At 40.3% G+C, this 27,787-nt stretch overlaps 1 protein-coding gene across 2 annotated transcripts; it reads left to right on the forward strand.

Moving 5' to 3' along the window:
• On the forward strand, window positions 1–27,626 carry sirt6 (sirtuin 6). 2 transcript variants are annotated; one of them, XM_061919759.1, is made up of 8 exons: window positions 1–166; window positions 4,856–4,983; window positions 11,653–11,835; window positions 14,927–14,986; window positions 17,777–17,872; window positions 17,964–18,044; window positions 22,113–22,236; window positions 25,326–27,626. In XM_061919759.1, the coding sequence occupies exons 1-8, from the start codon at window positions 101–103 to the stop codon at window positions 25,623–25,625; spliced, it is 1,038 nt and encodes a 345-aa protein (XP_061775743.1). In that variant the 5' UTR covers window positions 1–100; the 3' UTR covers window positions 25,626–27,626. The 2 variants fall into 2 exon arrangements, with proteins under 2 accessions (XP_061775743.1, XP_061775744.1); XM_061919760.1 differs by lacking the exon at window positions 14,927–14,986.
• Window positions 27,627–27,787: the final 161 nt, after the last annotated feature.

The raw sequence follows: 27,787 nt of genomic DNA on the forward strand, positions 1-27,787 counted from the left end.
TCCACGCGAAGTGATGACGTCAGAAGAGAGGGACGCTTAAAGGAAAATAACTGCGGCTTTTGAATACATTTTTAGCAAATACATTCCATAAAATACTGCAATGTCTGTGAATTATGCTGCTGGTCTCTCTCCGTATGCAGACAAGGGTGTGTGCGGACTTCCAGAGGTAATTATCAGCTACTATCCTTCCAGTTGTTGGCTGTCGAACATCCAGTTTTAGTTAGCAAGTTAGCCGATTAGCTACATTACTTTGCTTATTGTGATTAATTATTGACTAATTACCCGCACATGTTGGGGGAAATTCAACCAAAACAGTTACAACCTGAAGTTTATTTCGATTTTTAATATAATCAAGCATATTAGCATCTGTTTATTTTTGAACCAATGTAATAGAATAGAATAGAGTTTTATTGTCATTATTGCAATGAACAGGTTCAAAGAACAACGAAATTGGAGCAGCTCCTCCTAAGGTGCATATACAATATGGTAGTATAAATTAAAAAAATAAATAAATAAATAAAAAATAAATTAAAAAAAAAAAGATAGAGATGACAGATGTATCTATGTATACATACATAAAACATTATTTCACATTGTAGTCCAAAAAAATAGAAAAACATTTAAACATTACACATGAGGACATGATGGACATATGGACACTCAGTGCCTGTTTAGTGCTACTATGGCTCTCGGGTAAAAGCTATTTTTTAGTCTATTGGTGCTCGCTTTTAGCACCCTGTAGCGTCTGCCTGAGGGTAGCAGTTCCAGGTGGCTGTGCCCGGGGTGGAATGGGTCTTTCAGGATGCTCTGTGCTTTCCTGAGACAGCGGGAGCTGTACAGGTCAGCCAGGGAGGGGAGGGGGCATCCGATTAACTTCTGGGCGGTCTTTATGACTCTCTGGAGCGCCGTTCTCTCTGCGGCCGTGCAGCTGCTGAACCACACGCAGATGCAGTAGGTCAGGATGCTCTCAATGGAGCACCGGTAGAAGGACACCAGCAGTTCCTGTGAGAGGTGGTTGTTCCTGAGTATTCTCAGGAAGTGCAGTCTTTGGTGTGCCTTCTTGATGGTAGCCGTGGTGTTGGTGCTCCAGGATAGGTCGTTGGCCAGGTGGACTCCCAGGGAGCGGAAGTCGGAGACCCTCTCCACACAGTCACCACTGATGATCAGGGGCAGGATGTCCGTTTTTTTCCTCCTGAAGTCTATGACCAGCTCCTTGGTCTTGGAGGTGTTCAGGGCCAGGTTGTTGACTTTGCACCAATCCGACAGCTTCTCCACCTCATCCCGATATGCAGCCTCGTCTCCCTCCGAGATGAGCCCCACTACGGTGGTGTCATCCGCAAATTTGATGATGGAGTTGCTGGAGTGGGCAGGTGTGCAGTCGTATGTGTAAATGGAGTAGAGAAGGGGGCTCAGCACGCAGCCTTGTGGAGAGCCGGTACTGAGGTGCAGGCTTGATGACATGTGGCGACCCAACTGCACCCTCTGGGGGCGGTTGGATAAGAAGTCCTTAATTCACATGCAGATGGAGTTCGAGAGACCCAGGTCTGACAGTTTGGACACCAGTCTATCAGGAATAATGGTGTTAAATGCCGAGCTATAATCCACAAAAAGCAGCCGCACGTAGTTGTGTAATATTGTGCACAAAAGAAGTATTTACAGTTTCTAAGGTACTCTGATTGCTTGTATTACACTGTACTGTACAAATATAGTTCCCAAAACAACACAGCAAATCACTGTAGAAATTTTAATTGTTAGATTTTTTAGTGTAGAAATTTAGTTCCCAAAACTACACGTTTAAAAAATGTTCGGTACTGTAGAAATATAGTTCCCAAAACCACACGCAAAAATTCCCTGTACACATTTAAATTGTTTTATGCTGTACAGTAGAAATATAGTTCCCAAAACAACAAAGGAAATCCCTGTGGACATTTCAATTGTTATATTCTGTACTGTACAATTATAGATACCAAAACCACACTCAAAAAGTCCCTGTACACATTTATATTGTTATATGCTGTACAGTAGAAGTGTAGTTCCCAAAACAACAAAGACAATCCCTGTAGAAATTTAAATTGTTATATTATGTACTGCAGAAGTATAGTTCCCAAAAGCACACACACAAATTCCTGTACAAATTTCAATTGTTATTATATGTACAGTAGACATATAGTGCCCAAAACCACACACAAAAAATCCCTGTACAAATTTAAATTGTTATATGCTGTACAGTAGAAATATGGTTCCCAACACCACATACAGAAAATCCCTGTAGAAAATTCCATTGTTATATTCTCTACTGTAGAAATATGATTCCCAAAACCACATACAGAAAATCGCTGTACAAAGTTCAATTGTTATATGCTGTACAGTAGAAATATGGTTCCCAAAACCACATACAGAAAATACCTGCAGAAAAGTCCACTGTTATATTCTGTACTGTAGAAATATAGTTCCCAAAACCACACACAAAAAAATGTCTGTAGAAATTTAAATTTTTATATTCTATACTGTAGAAATATAGTTCCCAAAACCACATACAGAAAATCCCTGTAGAAATTTCCATTGTTATATTCTGTACTGTAGAAATATAGTTCCCAAAACCACACACAAAAAAAACCTTTACAAATTTAATTGTTACACGTTGTACAGTATAAATATAGTTCCCAAAACAACACAGAAAATCCCTGTAGAAATTTCCATTGTTGTATTCTGTACTGTAGAAACGTAGTTCCCAAAACAACAAAGGAGATCCCTGTAGAAATTTCAATTGTTTTATTCTGTACTATTGAAATATAGTTCCGAAAACCACACACAAAAAATCCTGAAGAAATGTCAATTATTTTCTGTACAGTAGAAACATAGTGTCCAAAACCACACACACACAACATCCCTGTACAAATTTAAGTTGTTATATGCTGTACAGTAGAAATATGGTTCTCAACACCACATACAGAAAATCCCTTTAGAAATTTCAATTGTTCTATTCTGTACTGCAGATATATAGTTACCAAAACTACACACAAAAAGTCCCTGTACAAATTTGTATTTGTTATATGCTGTCCAGTAGAAATATAGTTCCCAAAACAAGACAAAAATATCCCTGTACGAATTTCAGATGTTTTATTCTGTACTGTAGAATTTAAATTCCCAAAACCACACACAATAATTTCCTGTACAAATTTACATTGTTATATGCTGTACTGTGTAAATATAGTTCCCAAAACAACACAGAAAATCCATGTAGAAATTTCAATTGTTATATTCTGTACTGTAGAATTATAATTCCCAAAACCACACACAGTAAATCCCTGTACAAATTTAAACTGTTATATGCTGTACAGTAGAAATATGGTTCCCAACACCACATACAGAAAATCCCTGTAGAAATGCATATTGTTATAATCTGTACAGCAGAAATATAGTTCCCAAAACTACACACAAAAAGTCCCTGTATAATGTTTTTAATTGTTATATGCTGCACAGTAGAAATACAGTCCCCAAAACAACACAAAAAATCCCTGTACAAATTTAAATTTTTATATGCTGTACGGTAGAAATATAGTTCCCAAAACAACAAAGGAAATCCCTGTAGAAATTTCAATTTTTATATTATGTACTGCAGAAATATAGTTCCCTAAACCACGCACACAAGTTCCTGTAGAAATTTCAATTATTTTCTGTACAGTAGAAATATAGTGCCCAAAACCACACACAAAAAATCCCTGTAAAAAAATTTAATTGTTATATGCTGTACATTAGAACTATGGTTCCCAACACCACATACAGAAAATCCCAGTAGAAATGTCCATTGTTATATTCCGTAGTGTAGAAATATAGTTTCCAAAACCACAGCCAAAAACAAATCCCTGTACAAATTTCAATTGTTATATGCTTTTCAGTAGAAATATGGTTCCCAACACCATGTACAGGAAATCCCTGTACAAATTTCCATTGTTATATTCTGTAATGTAGAAATATAGTTTCCAAAACCACAGCCAAAAACAAATCCCTGTACAAATTTCAATTTTTATATGCTTTACAGTAGAAATATGGTTCCCAACACCATGTACAGGAAATCCCTGTAGAAATTTCCATTGTTATAATCTGTAATGTAGAAATATAGTCTTCAAAACCACAGACAAAAAAATACCCGTACAAATTTAATTGTTTTATGCTGTACAATAGAACTATAGTTCCCAAAACCACACACAGAAAATCCCTGTACAAATTTCAATTGTTAAATGCTGTACAGTAGAAATATACTTCCCAACACCACGTACAGGAAATCCCTGTACAAATTTATATCGTTATATTCTGTAATGTAGAAATATAGTTTCCAAAACCACAGACAAAAAATACCTGTACAAATTTCAATTGTTACATGCTGTACAGTAGAACTATAGTTCCCAAAACCACACACAGAAAATCCCTGACCAAATTTCCTCCTTAATATTGTTTACCAAAGGGTTTGTGAGTGTGAATATTGAATGAAAATATAAAGGAAAAAATGATTTAACTTAAGTTATGCCATCCATCCATTTCCTACTGCTTATTCCCTATCGGGGTCGCGGGGGGCGCTGGCGCCTATCTCAGCTACAATCGGGCGGAAGGCGGGGTACACCCTGGACAAGTCGCCACCTCATCACAGGGCAACTTAAGTTATGTTTACAGGCAAATTGCTCCATTGTGTTATATATTGAGAGCGTCAACACAGGTTGGGATGAGCAGAAAATATGCCCAGGAATGAAACACGACATCATTTTGTCATTACTCTCTTGTAGTCCGTAACCGTGTTTATGTAACCCGATGAGAACCATCAGTTTTTGAAGCATGTTCTACTATATATATATAACAGGTGTTTGACAACCCCGAGGAGCTGAAAGCGAAGGTGGAGAGCCTGGCTGAGCTTATAAGAGAGTCCAAACACCTGGTGGTGCACTCTGGAGCAGGGATCAGCACCTCAGCAGGCATACCTGACTTCAGGTAAGACATCTTAAGATCGGCTGTATGGTTCTTCCCTCCAAATAAACACAGGCAATTGGGTTTTTATTAAAGATGTCTGATAATATCAGACTGCCGATATTATGGGCCAATAAATGCTTTAAAATCCAATATCGGAAAATGTTCTGCATCGGTTTCAAAAAGTAAAATTTATGACTTTTTAAAATGCCGTGGTACATGGACGTAGGGAGAAGTACAGAGCAGTTGTGTCTCCCAGTCATACTTGCCAACCCTCTCAATTTTCCCGGGAGACTCATGAATTTCAGTGCCCCTCCTGAAAATCTCCCGGGGCAACCATTCTCCCGCATTTGTCCCGATTTCCACCCAGACAAAAATATTGGGGGCGTGCCTGCCTCATCACATAATATCTACGTTTTTTTTACACAAGTGAATGCAAGGCATACTTGGTCAACAGCCATACAGGTCACATTGAGGGTGGCCATATAAACAACTTTGACACTGTTACAAATACGCGCCGCACTGTGAACCCACACCAAACAAGAATGACAAACACATTTCGGGAGAACATCCGCACCGTAACACAACATAAACACAACAGAGTAAATACCCAGAACCCCATGCGGCACTAATTCTTCCGGGATGCTACCATATAGAACCTCCGCTACCCCCTATCCCCACCCCCCCACCTCAATCCCGCCCACCTCAACATCCCAAATTCCAAGCTTCAATAATAAATATGGCAGTGCCATGTTGGCATTTTTTTTCCATAACTTGAGTGGATTTATTTTGGAAAACCTTGTCACATTGTTTAATGCATCCAGCGGGGCAACACAACAAAATTAGGCATAATAATGTGTTAATTCCATGACTGTATATATCGGTATTGGTTGGTATCGGAATCGGTAATTTGGAGTTGGACAATATCGGAATATCGGCAAAAAAGCCATTATCTTACATCTGTAGCTTTATTACATGGTGTTCATTCTAAAATATTTGAAGAGCTCGTTGTGCTTCATTTGTGTTTTTAGCAGATTTTATTTGATGTACGTGGTTTTGTGTAGTTGCTTCAACGACACATACGTTTAGTTACAACCCCGTTTCCATATGATATAGGAAATTGTGTTAGATGTAAATATAAACGGAATACAATGATTTGCAAATCCTTTTCAACCCATATTCAGTTGAATATGCTACAAAGACAACATATTTCATGTTCAAACTCTTGAACTTTTAAGAAAATTTTTGGGCAAATAATTATTAACTTAGAATTTCATGGCTGAAAACACTTGCCAAAGTAGTTGGGAAAAGGCATGTTCACCACTGTGTTACATCACCTTTTCTTTTAACAACACTCAATAAACGTTTGGGAACTTTTGGTCTTTATTGTCATTGCACAAGTACAACGAAACTTTGTTTTCAGCACAAACCCGTTCAAGATTAGACAAACAGTGAACAGGATTACAGAACCGGAACGCTGATGGGTCGCCACAAGGCGCCCCGTAAAAGTTGGGAAAAAGGTCAACGCTGGGGAAGGATGAGTGAAGAATTCCAATCCAGACTGGGCTCCTAAGGGGACCCAGTCTGGAGTGGGAAAAAACCTCCATAGCAAAGCACATATACATATTACAACGTACATCTCGAGATATCTAGCAACAGAGGGAAGGGAGTTCGGGGTCATGATGGTTGGCCGCAGCTCTCAGGCGCTGACCCACAATGGGATTTGCGTCGAGGGCGCTGGGTTGGGGTGTGGGGTGTGTATGTGTGGCGTATATTTTTGTGGATGTGTGTGTGTGTCTCTGTTCCGCGGCCTTGATGTATTGTGCAGTCGCTAGTCCAAAGTCAAAAACAAAAGGTGTGTGTCCATGAGAGACAAGAAGGGAGTTTGTTGTGTCTTCACCGCACCGTCCTTCGGGAGAGTCTCAAAACCAGGGAAACAATCCAAGTTAGAATGTTTTGTATGCGGGTGAAAATAAAATTTGCTTTCCACTCTAAATTGTCTGACTGGTCCTCAAAAACTGCGCGGTAGACAGTCCGATGGGATCCACAGTTCTTCCCGCATCCTCCAATAATTTGTGGCAGCTTTGGGGTACTTTGAAGACTGCCAGCAACTTCCAATTTGTCAACAAACCAGAGCAACGCTTACTCCAATCAGCAGATGTCCTGTTGTCATAATTCCGAAAAGGTAGATATCTTCACGTCCTCGACTGAAAAGGGTCGCCAGGCACGCGCCGCTCTTTTTTTCTCCCAAGAGTCCGTCGTGTGTCCAGCAACAACCGCTTTGTCACGACAGCAGGTTCCCCCAAACCCAAAATGTTGTCAATTTTGTTGAGGTCAGTACTTAGATTTCCCGTTTTGCAGTGTGTCTATTTGGAGTTTGGGCTTTTATCATTGAAGTTTTCAGCATGGTCAAAATCGCTTGTCCAGAATTCTGGTCGTTTTAGCTCTTGCCGTTAGCCATCACTGTTCCACACCAAAACACCCACTGTATCTTTAGTGTTTGGCCAAGTCTCCACAAAATCCGAATCCGGCAGGTCCTACCAGGCACCAAGTCACGTAAAATCCGACGGTGCCATGTTTCGGTACCTGGGCTGCGCATGACTTCAGGTCAGGGGACGGTATATCTTGGTTGGTAGAGTGGCCGTGCCAGCAACTTGAGGGTTCCAGGTTCAATCCCCGCTTGTGCCATCCTAGTCACTGCCGTTGTGTCCTTGGGCAAGACACTTTACCCACCTGCTCCCAGTGCCACACACACTGGTATACATGTAACAGATATTTGATACTTTGAGTCTCTAGAGAAAAGTACGATATAAATATAATTCACTTCACTGGATAATAAAACGCCATTGATATATCATTTTTGGCAGGCGTTCTTGACTCACTCAAGTGTGGTGCGGGCAAGTAATCGCTCCACTCAAATTGCCTCGCCAAGTCTGCTACAAGCTCTGTCAGTATTTTGATGATTTCTTTCATTCTGTGAATATGACTTACTACTTGTTTGCAGCACATTCTCTTGTTTTCCTCTCCATGGTTGGAAACACCTAGTTAAGATCTTCCATACATTAGTGTAGGGGTCAGGTGTGTGTGAGGCTGGGTCCATTATATATTTTGCAAAAAAAGCTTTGCTTAAAAAAAAAAAAAAAAATCAATCTTCTTAAATGTCTTTAATTTTATTTTTTCAACCCAAAATAAGATGAAAAAATAAGAATTGACCAAAAAAAAGTAAATATATGTTTGGGGCTGTGTAGTATATTTTAATGCCACTTGGTGTCACTGTCGTGTTTGGCCGGCGCATAGACAAGTGCTCCATGCTCGGAAAACGTCATTTCCGCTTCTTTTTCCTGTAATAGCGCCACCGCGTTTTGTTGTTGTTGTAAAAATAGTCATAGAAACAAAACAAAGAGACATCATATATAATTGTATTTAATGTATTAATCATTGTACGAGGCAACGCAAATAGCACAGTGCAAATAAAAAAATAATGACCCACGAATGACTGTGCGACCCAATAAATTGTCCGGATTACCGGGGACTGTTATTGCCGGCGGACATGTGACTGCTGACTACATTAGGCTGCATTTTTAATTATTATTTTCTTTATTTATTAATTTTTTATTGAACAACGAACATAAATTTATAAATCACATAAAAGTCAAGTCACTTTCAAAGTCAAGGAAAGAAAAGAAAAATAAATACAGACATTTTTAAATATTAATAAATAATAACAAGCCACAACGACATATTCGATTCAGATCCCACATCAGGGCAAGAAGAAACTCAACCTAGTGGGATGACAATGAGAAACCTTGGAGAGGGGAGACCGGTGCAATGAACGTCGAGTAGGTCTAGCAAAACATTGTGAAAATCCAGTCCATAGTGGATCTAACATAATAGTGAGAGTCCAGTCCATAGTGGATCCAACATAATAGTGAGAGTCCAGTCCAAAGTGGATCCAACATAATAGTGAGAGTCCAGTCCATAGTGGATCTAACATAATAGTGAGAGTCCAGTCTATAGTGGATCCAACATAATAGTGTGAAAGTCCAGTCCATAGTGGATCTAACATAACAGTGAGAGTCCAGTCTGCAGTGGATCTAACAAAATAGTGAGAGTCCAGTCCTTAGTGGCTCTAACATAATAGTGAGAGTCCAGTCTATAGTGGATCTAACATAATAGTGAGAGTCCAGTGTATACTGGATCTAACATAATAGTGTGAAAGTCAAGTCCATAGTGGATCTAACATAATAGTTAGAGTCCAGTCCATAGTGGATCTAACATAATAGTGTGAAAGTTCAGTCCATAGTGGATCCAACGTGATAGTGAGAGTCCAGTCTTTAGTGGCTGTAACATAATAGTGAGAGTCCAGTCCATAGTGGTTCTAACATAATAATGTGAAAGTCCAGTCCATTGTGGCTCTAACATAATATTGTGAGAGTCCAGTCCATAGTGGATCTAACATAATAGTGTGAAAGGCGAGTCCATAGTGGATCTAACATAATAGTGTGAAAGTCCAGTCCATAGTGGATCTAACATAATAGTGTGAAAGTCCAGTCCATAGTGGATCTAACATAATAGTGTGAAAGTCCAGTCCATAGTGGATCTAACATATTAGTGTGAAAGTCCAGTCCACAGTGGATCTAACATAATAGTGAGAGTCCAGTCCATAGTGGGGCCAGCAGGAGACCATCCCAAGCGGAGACAGGTCAGCAGCGCGGAGATTAGGGTTGTCCCGATCCGATATTTGGATTGTATAGGCCTCCTATATTTGCCAAAAAAATGCGTATCGGCAAGGCATGGGAAAATGTCGATCCAGATCCAGTCCGTATTCAAATAATACATTCCACTCTTCTGCTGCTCCCTACGCTCCGTTCCGCATTTTCCAGCACACCTTCAAAACATCCACAGGTCTGGATTCTAACCGTTCTGACGGCCCTGTGAATCAAAAGTTACGGTAAAAATGTCAGCTGTGTGGGATTATTTTACCATACAAAACGAAAAAGATGAAGAGGTGGAGTGCAAAACATGCCACAATAAAGTGAAGCGTGGTGGTAAAGTTGTAAGACATTTTAATGACTTTTGAGAGTGAAAGGCTTTTTAGCACTCATCATAGATGAACACAGGAGCAGGCTAACACCTGAGCATCTTGAAGTGCTCATCTTTGTTAGAAAGAATCTCCCCATTATGCTTGGACTTCAATTGTTTGCCCCCCCCCCTCACCTGATTGGGGCAAACAATTGAAGGGAGTGTGTAGGTTGTTTTTTTTAAGTTTACACTTGTTCAAGAGCAAGTATTGATGCTGAGTTATAGACATTTTATCCCACTCAGGTTGTTTTTGTGTTTTGCTTTTTTAAATAATGTTTACAGCATTATTTGCACCTTATACTTTTCACTTTTTTACTGTTTAATGATGCCATTTCTGTTTGTCATGTATAATTTTTTCAATTTTTTGTTTATCCTTGAATACCAACTATTGTGTATTATTCAAACTCACCTAATTCAGCTGGCTGGTTGTTATCAAGAGTACTAAAACCCTTTTCAACATGAATCTGACAACTAAATGGCTAAATAACTTTAAACTTTAATACATGCTCGGATAGGCCAGTATCGGTATCGGATCGGAAGTGCAAAAACAATATCGGTGTCAGATCGGAAGTGCAAAAACCTGGATCGGCACATCCCTAGCGGAGATGTCCCCAACCGATGCACAGGTGAGCGGTCCACCTTGGGTCCCGACTCTGGACAGCCAGCACTTCATTCATGGCCACCGGACCTGCCGCTATTTAAAGGCTAGAGTATACAAAAGAGTTTTAAGATGTGACTTAAATGCTTCTACTGAGGTAGCATCTCTAACTGTTACAGGTGGAACATTCCAGAGTACTGGAGCCCAAATAGAAACACTATAGCCCGCAGACTTTTTTTTGGGCTCTGGGAATCACTAATAAGCCGGAGTTTTTTGAAGGCAGATTTCTACAATACAATCAGCAAGATAGGATGGAGCTAGCCCGTGAAGTATTTTATACCTTAGTAGTAAAACCTTAAAGTCACATTTTAAGTGCACAGGACTCAGCACTTTTCATCATATAAACACCTCACAAACTTCGCTGGCTTCACAGATATTTTCCGGGTGACGGTTTATGGGTTGGTGACTTGTCCAGGCCGAGTGCAGCAGGGTAGGCTCCAGCCCAGCCCCCCACGACATCCAGAAAGACAACCGGTAGGAAAAATGGATGGATGTATCAAATAGATTATCAGTTTCAACGCGTTTCCCGTGGTGTAGTTACTCGATTTTTAGGGTTTGTCTGTTTTTAGCAACTGAGCTCAATTATGTGCTGATTTGTATGACACTTCCTTTCCTCTACTACGAACACTTCACTTCCTGCTTACGGCGCTACACGCCTCCACCTCGCCAGTCACGCACTTTGCAGAGGATTCTGGGTGATGTAGTTTATTTCAGATCTGGCCAGTGCTGAAGCGCCAGAAAAAAAATGACAGTCGCCATGTTTTCGTACAGTCACGCACCACGGCATTATTGTGAAGACTTTGAAAGCGCAACACTGCGATATCCCCAATACTGTTACATCCCCACTGATCAAGTGTATATGATTATTATAAGACTGATTAACAATAGCAGTGTCCTGATACTCTCGTCATGGGAGGCAAAATGAGATGTTTTTAACGCACTTTCCTTCTCAGGGGTCCAAAGGGTGTGTGGACGCTGGAAGAAAAAGGGGAGTGCCCTCACTTTAACACCACCTTTGAAGAGGCCCGGCCCAGCCTGACCCACATGGCCCTGCTCGGACTCCAGCGGGCCGGATACCTGAAGTACCTCATCAGCCAGAATGTGGACGGCCTGCATGTGAGATCCGGCTTCCCAAGGTGACTTTGCTAATCAGCACCACGACACCATGAGCAGCCTTTTTGTAAAATAGAATTTGATAATGATTGGTCATCGCTCCACCACAGTCAAGTTTGGATAACTAGTACAGATGACCAGAAAAAACCCACATTCAGTATCTCCAAAAATGTGATTTTTATTAAAGTTCAACATTGTAAACTACGGGCTTCACGGTGGCAGAGGGGTTAGTGCGTCTGCCTCACAATAAGAAGTTCCTGCAGTCCTGGGTTCAAATCCAGGCTTGGGATCTTTCTGTGTGGAGTTTGCATGTTCTCCCCGTGACTGCGTGGGTTCCCTCCGGGTACTCCGGCTTCCTCCCACTTCCAAAGACATGCACCTGGGGATAGGTTGATTCGCAACACTAAAAATTGGCCCTAATGTGTGAATGTGAGTGTGAATGTTGTCCGTCTATCTGTGTTGGCCCTGCGATGAGGTGGCGACTTGTCCAGGGTGTACCCCGCCTTCCGCCCGATTGTAGCTGAGATAGGCGCCAGCGCCCCCCGCGACCCCGAAAGGGAATAAGCGGTAGAAAATGGATGGATGGATGGATTGTAAACTACTGGTTCAAGTTCACATCAAATACTTGACTGCAAAAGATCCCTTTGGTGTTTTTGCCCTAATGGATCTCCTCAAATCAAACAATTGTTATTCTACTTTATTGAAAATAGTCCTGAGCTAATAAAAAGGCAGATTGTTGTCAGGACGACTTTGGCTCACCCATTCCGCATCAATGTCGTTAACACAGCAAAGACACAGGGAAAAAAACACTTCAATCTAATCTTTAAAAGGTGTAATAAGGTTTTGATACACACTTTTTAATGACTTGGTACCTGTTCCTAGAAGATTGAGGTTAAAATCCACGCAAAGATAATGCTGTAGACTTGATAAAAACCCATAAGTCTTTTGTCAAAGCTGGGTTTACTGTAGGGCAGCACGGTGGGAGAGGGGTTAGTGCATGTACCTTACAATATGAAGGTCCTGAGAAGACCTGAGTTCAATCCCGGGCTCGGGATCTTTCTGTGTGGAGTTTGCATATCCTCCCTGTGAATGCGTGGGTTCCCTCCGGGTACTCGAGCTTCTTCCCACCTCCAAAGACATGCACCTGGGGATAGGTTGATTGGCAACACTAAATTGGCCCTCGTGTGATAATGTGGTCTGTCTATCTGTGTTGGCCCTGTGATGAGGTGGCGACTTGTCCAGGGTATATACCGCCTTAGCCCCGAATGCAGCTGAGATAGGCTCCAGCACCTTCCGCGACCCCAAAAGGGACAAGCGGTAGGAAAAGGATGGATGGATGGGTTTATTGTAACAAAATCTGGTTTGTTGAATTATCGGTACCTGGAACTCGTTTTTAATTTGGTTCCAATACAGATAGTGCTTTCGGGTGTAATTTAGAAGGAGCATGCGGGCTCTTACTTCATATGACTCATGTAAAATGTGTGGTAGTTGTTTTATTAGTTTTATAAAGCCAATTTGATTGAACTACTTTAAGGGGAACATTATCACCAGACCTATGTAAGCGTCAATATATACCTTGATGGTGCAGAAAAAAGACCATTTATTTTTTTAACCGATTTCCGAACTCTAAATGGGTGAATTTTGGCGAATTAAACGCCTTTCTGTTTACCGAGCTGGAGGCGATGACGTCAGAATGTGACGTCACCGAGGTAACACACCCACCATTTTCATTTTCAACACATTATAAACATCGGGTGTCAGCTCTGTTATTTTCCGTTTTTTTGACTATTTTTTGGAACCTTGGAGACATCATGCTTCGTCGGTGTGTTGTCGGAGGGTGTAACAACACTAACAGGGAGGGATTCAAGTTGCACCACTGGCCCGAAGATGCCAAAGTGTCTGCCGCCAGACCCCCATTGAATGTGCCAGAGTGTCTCCACATTTGACCAGCGATGCTAAGGCAGACACGGCACAGAGATGTATGGATAACCCGCAAATGCATTTGCAACGATAGTCAACGAAATCACAAAGGTGAGTTTTGTTGATTTTGACTGCCAGCTAATCGATGCTAACATGCTACGCTAATCGATGCTAACATGCTATTTACCGGCGGTGCTAAAGCAGACATGGAACAGAGATGTATAGATACCCTGCAGATGCATTTGCAACCATATTACGTTTCCTCCCACCCACATTTAATGCGAAACAAACACTTACCAATCGACGGATTTAAGTTGCTCCAGTGTCAAAAGATGCGAAAGTCCTGATCGTTTGGTCCGCACATTTTACCAGGGATGCTAACGCAGCTATTCGGTCATGCTATGGCTATGAATAGCGTCAATAGCTATTCGCTCAATAGCTTCAGTTTCTTCTTCAATATTTTCATACTCCAACCATCTGTTTCAATACATGCGTAATCTGTAGAATCGTTTAAGTCGCTGAAATCCGAGTTTGAATCCGAGCTAATGTCGCTATATCTTGCTGTGGTATTCCCATTGTTTGTTTCCATTGGCAGCACTGTGTGACGTCACAGGGAAATGGCCAGTGTCTTCGCAGAGAGCCGAAAATAAGGCACTTTAAAGCTTTATTTAGGGATATTCCGAGACCGGTAAAATTTTGAAAAAAACTTCAAAAAATACAACAAGCCACCGGGAACTGATTTTTATTGTTTTTAACCCTTTTTAAATTGTGATAATGTTCCCCTTTAAACAGATCCTAAAAAGTGCGAAAGTGGAAGAAAATATTTCCTGCTACTTTTTTGCCCCGGCAAATCGCTGACCCCAAGAAGCAAATCCAATTCCCTTCTCAGTCCACACATTCAGCCTGTAATGGAAGACCCGCTCTCCCTGGAAGCACCTCCATACATCTCCGACCTCCGGTCTGTTTTTGTCTTTGTCTTTTCTAATAACACAGCCGGGTCGCGCCGCCAAGAGAATCCCTTTGAAACGGGAGAACAGTTGCGGCAATCTGCCAGATGGAGCGCAGTAATGAAACCTGGTCGGCCGTGGATGATTTATCACAGAGCCAATCAGCAACAAATAACTTGGCAACTAGAGTGGTCGTGTTTACTTTGTACACTGATATCTAAGTGTAGCTTGTCTCTGGTCCTAATAGGGATTTGTTGTCGGAGCTCCATGGAAACATGTTTGTGGAGGAGTGTGAAAAGTGTGGCAGGTACGTTAACACACACATACTCACATTTTTCTTATTGAATAAATTCACCGTTTCCTTGGTTTCTATTACTGATAACAAACAATCCACCATGATACTTCTGCGTAACGCATACTGATAGATAGAGGTCTTTTTTTTCTGTACGGTACTATAATAGGCCCTTTTGCACCTAAAGTTCCCTTTTGGTTCCTGGATGTAAAGGTTCTTGTAGAAGTGTGTGGTTTGTGTTTCCACCACATTTCACAGTTCAGGTAGTTTATACAAATCAGGCTGATGACGTATGGAGGAGTGGTTTACTATAGTCCATCTACGCTGATACCATGTAAATAAACAGACAATATCAGTTCTTTTACTTGCAAGTATGTCATTGAAATACAAAGCAATTATATACAAAACGATATGATTTATAAAATAAAGTGTACCGAATTGTTTATAAAAAGTCAGGCTTTTGTTTGCAGGGTCCAACCGTCAGAAAGTTGTTTTCTCTGTAAATTATGAATTCATGAGGGTCAGGCGGTTTCTCGTGGTCCATTTCCGTTGTAAATAACAATATATAAATAATAAATGTCAGTGTTTATCTGAAAATAACAACATATAAATAACAAATGTCAGTGTTTATCTGTAAATAACAATATATCAATAATAAATGTCAGTGTTTATCTGTAAATAACAATATATCAATAACACATTTTGGTGTTTATCTGTAAATAACAATATATCAATAATTAATGTCAGTGTTTATCTGTAAATAATATATCAATAATACATTTCAGTGTTTATCTGTAAATAACAATATGTGAATAATAAATGTCAGTGTTTATCTGTAAATAGCAATAAATAAATAATACATGTCGGTGTTCATCTGTAAATAACAATGTTTAAGTATTAATGTCGGGGATTATCTGTAGAAAGACAATATGTAAATAATAGATGTCAGTGTTTTTCTGTAAATAACAATATATCAATAATAAATGTCAGTGTTTATCTGTAAATAACAATATCAATAATAAATGTCAGTGTTTATCTGTAAATAACAATACATCAATAATAAATGTCAGTGTTTATCTGTAAATAACAATATATCAAAAATACATTTCAGTGTTTATCTGTAAATAACAATATATCAATAATAAATGTCAGTGTTTATCTGTAAATAGCAATATATCAATAATAAATGTCAGTGTTTATCTGTAAATAACAATATTTCAATAATAAATGTCACTGTTTATCTGTAAATAACAATATATCAATAATACATTTCAGTGCTTATCTGTAAATAGCAATATATAAATAACACATTTCTGTGTTTATCTGTAAATAGCAATGTATAAAGAATAAATGTCAGGGTTTATCTGTAAATAGCAATATATAAATAACAAATTTCTGTGTTTATCTGTAAATAGCAATATATAAATAATAAATGGCAGGGTTTATCTGTAAATAGCAATATATAAATAATAAATGTCAGGGTTTATCTGTAAATAGCAATATATAAATAATAAATGTCAGTGTTTATCTGTAAATAACGATATATCAATAATAAAAGTAAGTGTTTATCTGTAAACAATAATATCAATAATAAATGTGAGTGTTTATCGGTAAATAACAATATATCAATAATAAATGTCACGGTGGCAGAGGGGTTAGTGCGTCTGCCTCACAATAAGAAGTTCCTGCAGTCCTGGGTTCAAATCCAGGCTCGGGATCTTTCTGTGTGGAGTTTGCATGTTCTCCCCGTGAATGCGTGGGTTCCCTCCGGGTACTCCGACTTCCTCCCACCTCCAAAGACATGCACCTGGGGATAGGTTGATTGGCAACACTAAATTGGCCCTAGTGTGTGAATGTGAGTGTGAAGGTTGTCTGTCTATCTGTGTTGGCCCTGCGATGAGGTGGCGACTTATCCAGGGTGTACCCCGCCTTCCGCCCGATTGTAGCTGAGATAGGCGCCAGCGCCCCCCGCGACCCCGAAAGGGAATAAGCGGTAGAAAATGGATGGATGGATGGATAAATGTCACTGTTTATCTGTAAATAACAATATATCAATAACAAATGTCAGTGTTTATTTCACGCCGACAACACAAACACATCAACGTTAGCTTGTTAGCATTAGCATCATGTTTACTGGGGTTGAGGCTAATACAACTACACAATCAGAGCGTCACTGACTACTTTTACAACATGTAATAAAGTAAGTAGTTAATAATTCATGCCATTTAACATCATTCCACTCGTGTGCTGCCTCCTTTATTTCATATTTATCCAACAAAGTCCGAGTAGTAAGCCGCTTCATACTCCTCCATAAATACGTTTGAAAGAGTCAGTTTACTTTTCGTATGTAGTTTATAAAAATAATAAACAAACTGCATTCAGTTTAAAGACTCACCCTGAGTAAAAATAGTTCCACTGATCAGCGTTTTTCAGCACTAAGATGCCCAACACAAGTTCCTGCATTTCGAAAGCTATTCTTTCTCTCCGTTGTCAAATTTGTTGTGATAAAAATACACAAGAAATAAGAAACAAAGAAGTCGCTGTGTATATTCCAATGGTGGTCGTGTGTTTAAAAGAAAAGTTTTAGAACAGCTTGAATCAGGGTTCCACAGTACAGCTCGCCCTCGAAAAGGTTCTCGATCGATCGGAAAAGTCCCACCTGGCTAGGAGGAACTCCAAAAGGTTCCTGAAGAACTAAATCTAGTTCTAGTAATCTAGGGGGAAGTTTCTGTGGTGGAAAAGGGCCAATTGTGAACAATGGTTGTTTCATTTAAAATCAAAAAATGAGACTGTGTGCTTCCCCAGACAGTATGTGAGGGAGAAGGTGATTGGCGTGATGGGGCTCAAACCAACGGGACGTTATTGCGATGTGGTGCGCTCAAGGGGGCTCAGAGCCTGCAGGTCAGCATGCAAACGGCCATTATTATCTGCATGTTACATGAATGATTCTGTCCACACATTGAAGAGTGTGTGTTCTTCTTTACGACCGCAGAGGGAAGTTAATGAGTACTATACTGGACTGGGAGGACGCGCTTCCTGACAGAGATCTCAACAAGGCAGACAGTGCAAGCAGGTAAAGTTTGTCCCCCCCCGCCCCCACCTGATGCATTTCAACTACACTCAACACCAGGAAATACTTTCTGTAAAAACCCTCTTTGGCTGTAATGGACACATAAGTGCCTTTTTAGTGTAGACATTTCCATCTTTTGATTAATTTATGGTGTGCTAAGTGGGGAGCGTATATGTGTTTGTTCCTTCTTGATGCACTCACTCGGTGACTCATTACATACCTGGTTACCATTTGCCGTAAATGGCTAAGAATATAACTCACGCCCCAGCAAATTCATAAAAAAAATGTCTCTGTCGTTGCTGTTTATGTAACGACAACAGTACCTCAACTCAGGAGCTCAATTGGTTCCACGATAGTTTGTACCTGAAAACACACTCAAAAATTATCAACGCCCATTTAAAATCAATTCAACCCGTAGTTCTTACCCTAAACGGCACAATTTTAACACACCATTCACAAGAAAAACTGTACTGTACAAGGTCTGCTGTCATTAGGATGCCACCTGCTAGTGCAGGTGTCGGGAACCTTTTTGGCTGAGAGAGCCATGAAAGCTAAATATTTCAAAATGTATTTCAGTGTGAGCCATATCATATTTTTTAACACTGAATACAACTAAATGCGTGCATTTTTAAGTAAGACCATTATTTTTAGAGTATAATAAGTCTCTTATTCTTTTTAATAACATTGTTATTCTGAAGCTAACCAATAATAAATAAAATGTCATGTCTGTTGATCATGTTTTTGTTTGGCCATGTGCTGTTTGTCCTTTGGACTCTTTAAGTTCCTGTTTTTTTCCACTCCCTTGTCTGGTTTCCTTGGTTACTCATTTTGTCCAGCTGTCTCTGGTGGACAAAATGCCCGCTCACCTGCTTCCCGAGCACTAATCAGAGGCAGTATTTAAGCTCGTCTTTGCCAGTCAGTCGCCCTGGCGTCAATGTGATCTTTTCTTGCTCTGTGCTGACTTGTTTCATGCCTTGCCATAGTTTCGTGCTTAATGCCATGCCAAGTAAGTTTTGTTTGATTTATGTTCATAGTCTGTTTATGCGTTAGCGTTGTTCCTTAGCCCAAGTTGTGCCTCCACTGTGAGCGATTTTTGTTTGTATCTTTTTTTAGTTTAAATTAAATCATGTTTTTACCTAAATGCCATGTCCCGAGTAGTCCGTCTGCCTTCCTGGGGGAACGACCCTGCAGCAGGCTGCGACCCCCCCATTGTGACATAAAATACTTCTTACCATTAATGCGACTTCTTGAACAGGTGCGGTAGAGAACGGATGGATGGATTTAAATGCATGAGAATGTTTTGTATTTTGCACGTTATTTTTAGCACTGTGATTACTAGCGAAATTATTCATAATTATCGTGTTAAGCAATGTCAGCTAAGATTTATCTGAGAGCCAGATGCAGTCACCAAAAGAGCCACTTCTGGCTCTAGAGCCATAGGTTCCCTACCCCTGTGCTAGGATGTTCATATATTCACATTTAAAGTTAAGGTTAAGTTAAAGTACCAATGATAGTCACACACACACTAAGTGGGGTGAAATGTGTCCTCTGCATTTGACCCATCCCCTTTTTCACCCCCTGGGAGGTGAGGGGAGCAGTGAGCAGCAGCGTTGGCCGCGCCCGGGAATTATTTCTGGTGACTCAACCCCCAATTCCAACCCTTGATGCTGAGTGCCACGCAGGGAGGTAATAGCTCCCATTTTTATAGTCTTTGCTATGACTCGGCTGGGGTTTGAACTCACGACCTACCCATCTCAGGGTGGACACTCTAACCAAGGGGTAGGGAACCTATGGCTCTAGAGCCACATGTGGCTCTTTTGATGACTGCATATGGCTCTCATAAATCTTAGCTGACATTGCTTAATATGATAAGTAATTAATGATTCCACTTGTTAAAAATAATGAGTTAAAAATAATGTTCAAAATATAAAACATTCTCATGCATTTTTAATCCATCTATTTGTTTTCTACCGCACCTGTTCAAGAATTTGCGTTAATGGTAAGAAGTTAGTTATTTATTCTTGGTTAGTGTGGGGCTTGCCCTCCTGGGGTTTGTCAGACATCAAGGACCAATATGAGAGCCTGTTTCAGGGTTACAATATTGTTTTATTTTTCAATAAGTCTCTCAGTTGCTTTCCAGCGATTGTATTTTTCTCTTTAGTATTCGCTCGCGCTCTGGCTCCAGCCCCAACCCCAACCCCGTCTCGCCTCCGGGCTGCTGCTTATAACAGAATGACAGGTGATTAGATAACAAGGCCCCGGTGGGCCATCTACGCACCTGTCGCTGATTTCGAGGCCGGTCCTGGCACACCCCAGTTCGCTGCAGGCCAGCAGGCCACGCCCCCTCCACAGTTAGCTCGAGAATAACAATGTTACTACAAAGAATAAGAGTCCTATTATACTCTAGAAATGTTGGTCTTACGTAAGAATGCACGCGTTTAGTTTTGTTCAGTGTAAAAGAAAATATTATATGGCTCTTACGGAAATACATTTTAAAATATTTGGCTTTTTGGCTCCCTCAGCCAAAAAGGTTCCCGACCCCTGCTCTAACCACTAGGCCACTGAGTATTTAGATGAAGAATGTCCCATAAGCCCTGCGAAGAAACGGGGTGGGTGGGGGGGACAAGCGCTTTTAGTGTCGTTCCTGCCAGTTCTAAGTCCGAAACGGCTTTCAAAGTGTCCCAACTTTTCGGAATACCTACTCAGACTTTTTCTGTCCAGGTGAGATGTATTATTTATTAGAGATGTCCGACCGATAAATGCTTTAAAATGTAATATCGGAAATGATAAGTTGCGGTTTCAAAAAGTAAAATGTATGACTTTAAAACGCCGCTGTACGGAGTGGTACACGGACGTAGGGAGCACCAATAAACCTTAAAGGCACTGCTTTTGCGTGCTGGCCCAATCACATAATATCTACGGCTTGTTACACACGCAAGTGAATGCAAGGCATACTTGGTCAACAGCCATACAGGTCACACTGAGGGTGGCCGTATAAACAACTTTTACACTGTTACAAATATGCGCCACACTGTGAACCCACACCAAACAAGAATGACAAACACAGTTGGGGAGAATATCCACACCGTAACACAACAGAACAAATACCCACAACCCCTTGCAGCACTGACACTTCCGGGACGCTACAATATACACCCCCTGCTGCCCCCTACACCCAACCAACCCCGCCCACCTCAACCTCCTCATGCTCTCTCAGGGAGAGCCTGTCCCAAATTCCAAACTGCTGGTTTGAGGCATGTTAAAAAAAATAATGCACTTTGTGACTTCAATAATAAATATGGCAGTGCCATGTTGGCATTTTTTTCCATAACTTGAGTTGATTTATTTTGGAAACCCTTATTACATTGTTTAATGCATCCAGCGGGGCATCACAACAAAATTAGGTATAATAATGTGTCCATTCCATGACTGTATATATCGATATCGATTGATATCGGTAATTAAGAGTTGGTCAATATCGGAATATCGGCAAAAAAGCCACTATCGGACATCTGTAGCTTTATTACACGGTATTCATTCTAAAATATTTGAAGAGCTCGTTGTGCTTCATTTGTGTTTTAGCAGATGTTATTTGATGTACGTGGTTTTGTGTAGTTGCTTCAATGACACATACGTTGTCGGCAAAAAAGCCATTATCGGACATCTCTATTTATGATCTAAAATAAACTTACAGGGAACAGGGAAGCGAGGAAGTAGCAGACCACTCGATGATGTAAACAGACACACAGGAAGTGATTATAGCGCTGTTCTAAATAGTTTGTCTGCGTTAGTTAGCACTTATGATAACAACATCACTAATACTTTGTTATTTTTCAAGTCAACAAATTGACAAATTGAATATTGTTGACGGTTTTTGAAAGTTTTTTTATCAGAGTTTGGGCGGAATAGTTGAGCTCCCATTGGCGGACTTTTATCTACGTTTATTTAATATTTAGAATGCAAAAACAAAGAGGCAGCTTTAATCCCTAAGTTGAGGCACCGCTGTATTTTGTCATAAACAAGTTCAATTTAATTTCTTACATGCATATGTTGTGTGTTTTCTTGCTCCAGACTTGCAGACCTGGCACTGACGCTGGGCACCTCCCTGCAGATCAAACCCAGCGGTGACCTTCCACTGCTCACCAAACGTAAAGGCGGGAAAGTGGTCATTGTCAACCTGCAGCCAACCAAGCATGTACGCTCACTCCTGCACACCTTAAATACTTAGACGACATGGACACATTTAGTACTGACGACGTAGACGTCCAGGTACCTCCACTAGTCTGATTAATTGAAGTAATTTAGTCTAAAGTAGTTGGATGGATGCGAGGGAGCAAAAACAATAATTGGTGCGCCATTCCTTGAAGAAATAGCAGGTTGTTATTATTGTGCAACATTGAGGATGATGTCGCACTAAATACTTGCCAATTTTTTTGTTGATCCTTTCTGTCGATTTAGCAATCGCAGAGTACATCGTAAACTGAAATCGGATTAGTCCAAAAATTGGTGTCTTATCAAGCGGTGCGACTTCATAGCTTATCAAAGTCGTACTAAAACATTTTGACCAATTTTTAAGCGTGTAATGTACTATATTTTCAATATAACATTTAACATTTGGTGTTGTTTCCTTGAGTCATCTTGCAGTCTACACATATCTCGTATGTGTGACTGCCATCTACTGGTGCCGATTATCATTACACCATGTACCAAATAAAATAGCTTCGAGGTCGCTAAGCACAACCAAAATTATTATGTACATTAGGCGCGCCGGGTTATAAGGCGCACTGTCGGTTTTTGAGAAAATGAAAGGATTTTAAGTGCGCTTCATAGTCTGAAAAATACAGTATGTCGCCGTCACACAGCTCACGTCCAGCATATGTGATGTCACAAATGTTTTTTCTCGATAAATGGACAAACACTCCAAAATCTTTTTTGAAAGTTTTACCTATCAAGGGTCGGAATTGGGGGTTAAATCACCAAAAATGATTCCCGGCCGCGGCCACTGCTGCTGCCCCCTGCTCCCCTCACATCCCAGGGGGTGATCAAGGGTTATGGGTCTAATGCAGAGAATAATTTTGCCACACTTAGTGTGTGTGTGTGACAATAATTTTTACTTTAACTTTTTTACCTGAACGATTGAAATTGGGAGATAAGTTATTTCGACATAAATGGATTGCTTACCCAAATCAACTGGAAACGTCCTCGGCCAGCTGGAACAGACGGCCAACTGTCCATGGAGTGAGTCACTTTAATATTGATCATGATACACTCAGCACGTCATGTGTGTTATTAAAACTACAGTCCATACACTGTCTGGCTAGCTGTGTACAAACAAAACATGAAATAATAGTTTACAGATACTGTTCATGTTTGTCACTCAGTACAGATTGGTGTTCTATCACACTGTTGTTCATTGCAAACTCAAACACATTCCATGTTGTCGTAGAAGCTAACTCATCTGTTTCCTTAGCTAGCTTTTATGGCTAATGCCGTAGCACGCCGACGTATTAGAAAAAGAGTTCCTCAGTGTTCACTCTTATAATAATAGTTTGGTTATTATACAGGTTACAGAACGTAAATTAATTAATGTTGACGGTTTTGGAATGCATTTTAAAAAGGTTTAGAGGTAGAACTGATGGCTAACATTAGCTGCATTTCTCGCTCTCTAGAACGAGATGATTTTTAAATGTAAGATTGGAAAAAAAAATCTTGTGTTCTTGTCCCTCATAATGATTGTAAACATTAGGCACAAAAAAGTGCAGTTCCCCTTTAACAGATGCAATCCAAGTTGCACACGTTTAGTAGATCAGCTTTGCATGTGCTATCAGGTCTGCTCGTGTTTTAGCACACACAAACCTTTAGTACAGGGGTCGGGAACCTTTTTGGCTGAGAGAGCCATAAAAGCCAAATATTTAAAAATGTATTTCCGTGAGAGCCATATAATATTTTTTAACACTGAATACAACTAAATGTGGGCATTTTTAAGTAAGACCAACATATTTGGAGTATAATAAATCCCTTATTCGTTATAATAACATTCTTATTCTGAAGTTAACCAATAATAAATCGAATACTTCTTACCATTAATGCGACTTCTTGAACAAGTCTGGTAGAAAACGGATGGATGGATAAAATGCATGAGAATGTTTTGTATTTTGAACGTTATTTTTAGCTCTGTGCTTACTAGCGGAATTATTCATAATTATCGTGTTAAGCCAGGGGTGCCCACCACACACTAAAAAATCAGAGCGAGCGGGGGCCATTTTCATCATTTTTATTTTAAAAACCAATACAATATATGTATAAAAAATATACATTTAGGCCTCCACTCAGTTATGATCCCGGGGACCCCAAAGGGTCTTGGTCCAAAAAAAAAATATTAAAAATGTGTCATTATTCAGTATTATAATTTTTATTATTATGCAAGTTTTAAATCTCTAGATCAACATTAGAAAAAAAAAAATGGAAAACACACTAAATATGCAATATTTTCACCCAATAACTTTTTTACGTGGGATGTTTGAGATGATATAATAACTGGAGCCTTAATTTTGGATTTTGATTCGTTATTATTTTTTGAGCAATGACACTTAAAAACAAATCACACTAAAATAATTGGGGCTCCAAAAGTGTCCTATTTATTAAAGTGTTAAAAAATAAATTATACATTTTTTTTACTGTTTACTTTTAGCACAATAATCTCGAGGTCAACTTCAGATATATCCGTCAATTTTAAGTTTTATTGTTGTTTATGTTTTGTTTGTTTTAGGCCCTTCTTTAAAAAAAAAAAAACAGCTCAGTTTTTTAAATGGTATAACACAAAATATGCAACATTTCCCCCCAAAAATATCTCAAAGTGGAATATTTAATGTGATGTAATCAAAGCCTTGTATAGCTCAATAATTCAAAATGACATTGTTTTTGATTTATTATTCTTTTTTAAAGAAAGAAACAGCCTGCATGGCAGCTTTGTGTTATTAGAGTAAGCATTGCAACAATTTATTGTTACATTTCACCTGTTTGCTCTTTTATACCACTTTTTATGTTTTTTATTCTTTTTTAATTGTATTCTTAAAATGTGCCGTGGGGCCGTTAAAAAATGACCCGCAGCCCTGTGTTAAGCAATACCAGCTAAGATTTATCTGAGAGCCAGATGAAGTCATCAAAAGAGCCACATCTGGCTCTAGAGCCATAGGTTCCCTACCCCTGCTTTAGTAGATCAGGCCCAATTGGGACTTGTTACAAAATAAGAGCTCATCACGCTCCAATCGGGTGTCTTTGCAGGACAAGCATGCGCACCTGCTCATCCACGGCTACGTGGACCAGGTCATGGAGCAGCTCATGGACCATCTCGGCTTGGACATCCCAAAGTGGGAGGGGCCCACCGTGTGCGAGAGCTGCACCGATGTCCACGTCAAGTCCCTTAGCGCGGACGTGAAGGTCAAAGGTGAACCGAGAAAGAGAGCAGCAGAGTATGTAGAAGACACCGTCAAAGAAGAAACCGTAAAGAAGGAGAGGGCAGAAGACTCCATCAAAAAGGAGACCGTAAAGAAGGAGAGGGCAGAAGACTCCATCAAAAAGTAGACCGTAAAGAAGGAGAGGGCGGAAGCTATGTGACAACAAATAGTACTCTCCTAACCAAAACTACGTCCTGCCTTCAAAAAGAGATCCAGATTGATATCGCCTCTTTATTTCCACGGGAGCACCTTGGTGGAATCTTCTTTGTCCCTGAAGAAGCCTCAGCCTGACGCCTCACAAGATGACATTCATGCGAGGCGACAACTAGTAGGTTTCTCCCGCCGTGATGCTTGTCAAAATCTACAAGGCATGTGTGGAAGTTGCGTCCTCGCAGTCCCGCTGTCAGACACAGCACAGGAGCCAAGCATGCAGGTTTTAAGAAGGTTTTTAAAGGGGAACATTATCACCAGACCTATGTAAGCGTCAATATATACTTTGATGGTGCAGAAAAAAGACTATTTTTTTAACCGATTTCCGAACTCTAAATGGGTGAATTTTGGCGAATTAAACACCTTTCTGTTTATCGCTCGGAAAGCGATGACGTCAGAATGTGACGTCGCCGAGGTAACACACCCGCCCTTTTCATTTTCAACACATTACAAACACCGGGTCTCAGCTCTGTTATTTTCCGTTTTTTTGACTATTTTTTGGAACCTTGAAGACATCATGCCTCGACGGTGTGTTGTCGGAGGGTGTAACAACACTAACAGGGAGGGATTCAAGTTGCACCACTGGCCCGAAGATGCCAAAGTGTCTGCCGCCAGACCCCCATTGAATGTGCCAGAGTGTCTCCACATTTTACCGGCGATGCTAAGGCAGACATGGAACAGAGATGTATGGATAACCTGCAGATGCATTTGCAACGATAGTCAACGAAATCACAAAGGTGAGTTTTGTTGATGTTGACTGCCAGCTAATCGATGCTAACATGCTACGCTAATCGATGCTAATATGCTATTTACCGGTGGTGCTAAAGCAGACATGGCACAGAGATGTATGGATAACCTGTAGATGCATTTGCAAATATATTACGTTTCCTTCCACCCACATTTAATACGAAAAAAACACTTACCAATCGACGGATTTAAGTTGCTCCAGTGTCAAAAGATGCTAAAGTCCTGATCGTTTGGTCCGCACATTTTACCGGCGATGCTAACGCAGCTATTCGGCCATGCTATGGCTATGAATAGCGTCAATAGCTATTCGCTCAATAGCTTCAGTTTCTTCTTCAATATTTTCATACTCCAACCATCCGTTTCAATACATGCGTAATCTGTTGAATCGCTTAAGTCGCTGAAATCCGAGTTTGAATCCGAGCTAATGACGCTATATCTTGCTGTGGTATTCCCATTGTTTGTTTACATTGGCAGCACTGTGTGACGTCACAGGGAAATGGCCAGTGTCTTCGCAGAGAGCGAAAATAAGGCACTTTAAAGCTTTATTTAGGGATATTCCGAGACCGGTAAAATTAAAAAAAAAACTTCAAAAAATACAACAAGCCACTGGGAACCCTTTGAAATTGTGATAATGTTCCCCTTTAACAACATTTTTGTCTCCAGTAAAACGTGTCTTTTCAGTCACGTCCGTATCCTCTCTCCCCTCCTGCCCCCGGCCGCTTACTGTTAAAGACAACAGATGATTAGGTTAACACGTACCACCTGGGAAATCTAATCCCCTTGCCAGCTGTCACCCGCCATCAGCACTGCCACGCCCCGCACCTGATGGTGCTTTGTCCTCAGCACCATGGACAGAGGCGGTGACCTTTGCACCTGCAGGCAGCGCCGGCCGCATCTCCCTCCACAGCATTGTTATAAATAACGCCTTTTAATAAGGTGCCAGCACCTTATTAACATGTTTATTTGTAACATTGTGTTCTAGTTTTTGTCCCTCTGGTAAAGAAACATCTCTTTGTGTGAAGGACGTACTACAGGAGCCTTAAGCTCAATTCTACTACAATAGAACCTATTGTTGTAAATAGATTATTGTTACTAAATGACTTTTTTTAAATCTCAGGGATAATGTTTTAGTTTTTTTTTTATACTTTTGCTAATAAATCCAAGCAAAGCCTTTGTAGTATGATTTTTTTTTTGTATAATCTGCGGTGAGTGCTGGCCTACTTTCCATTGAAATGCAACATAAAAGAAATGATAATGATATGATTTCTATTCCTGTGTTTGCCATGGGACCTCATTAACTTCTCTCGGGGTCAGTGCTGACATGCTCTTCAT

Source organism: Nerophis ophidion, linkage group LG14 (assembly GCF_033978795.1).
Source record: "Nerophis ophidion isolate RoL-2023_Sa linkage group LG14, RoL_Noph_v1.0, whole genome shotgun sequence".
NCBI lineage: Eukaryota > Metazoa > Chordata > Actinopteri > Syngnathiformes > Syngnathidae > Nerophis > Nerophis ophidion.

Bases quoted from the DNA above. Each gene is read 5' to 3' on its own strand.
- sirt6 (XM_061919759.1), top strand. From the start codon at position 101: ATGTCTGTGAATTATGCTGCTGGTCTCTCTCCGTATGCAGACAAGGGT. The intron at 167-4,855 runs GTAATTATCAGC...TATATATAACAG, and splicing joins GTGTGTGCGGACTTCCAGAG to GTGTTTGACAACCCCGAGGA. The intron at 11,836-14,926 runs GTGACTTTGCTA...TGGTCCTAATAG, and splicing joins GTGAGATCCGGCTTCCCAAG to GGATTTGTTGTCGGAGCTCC.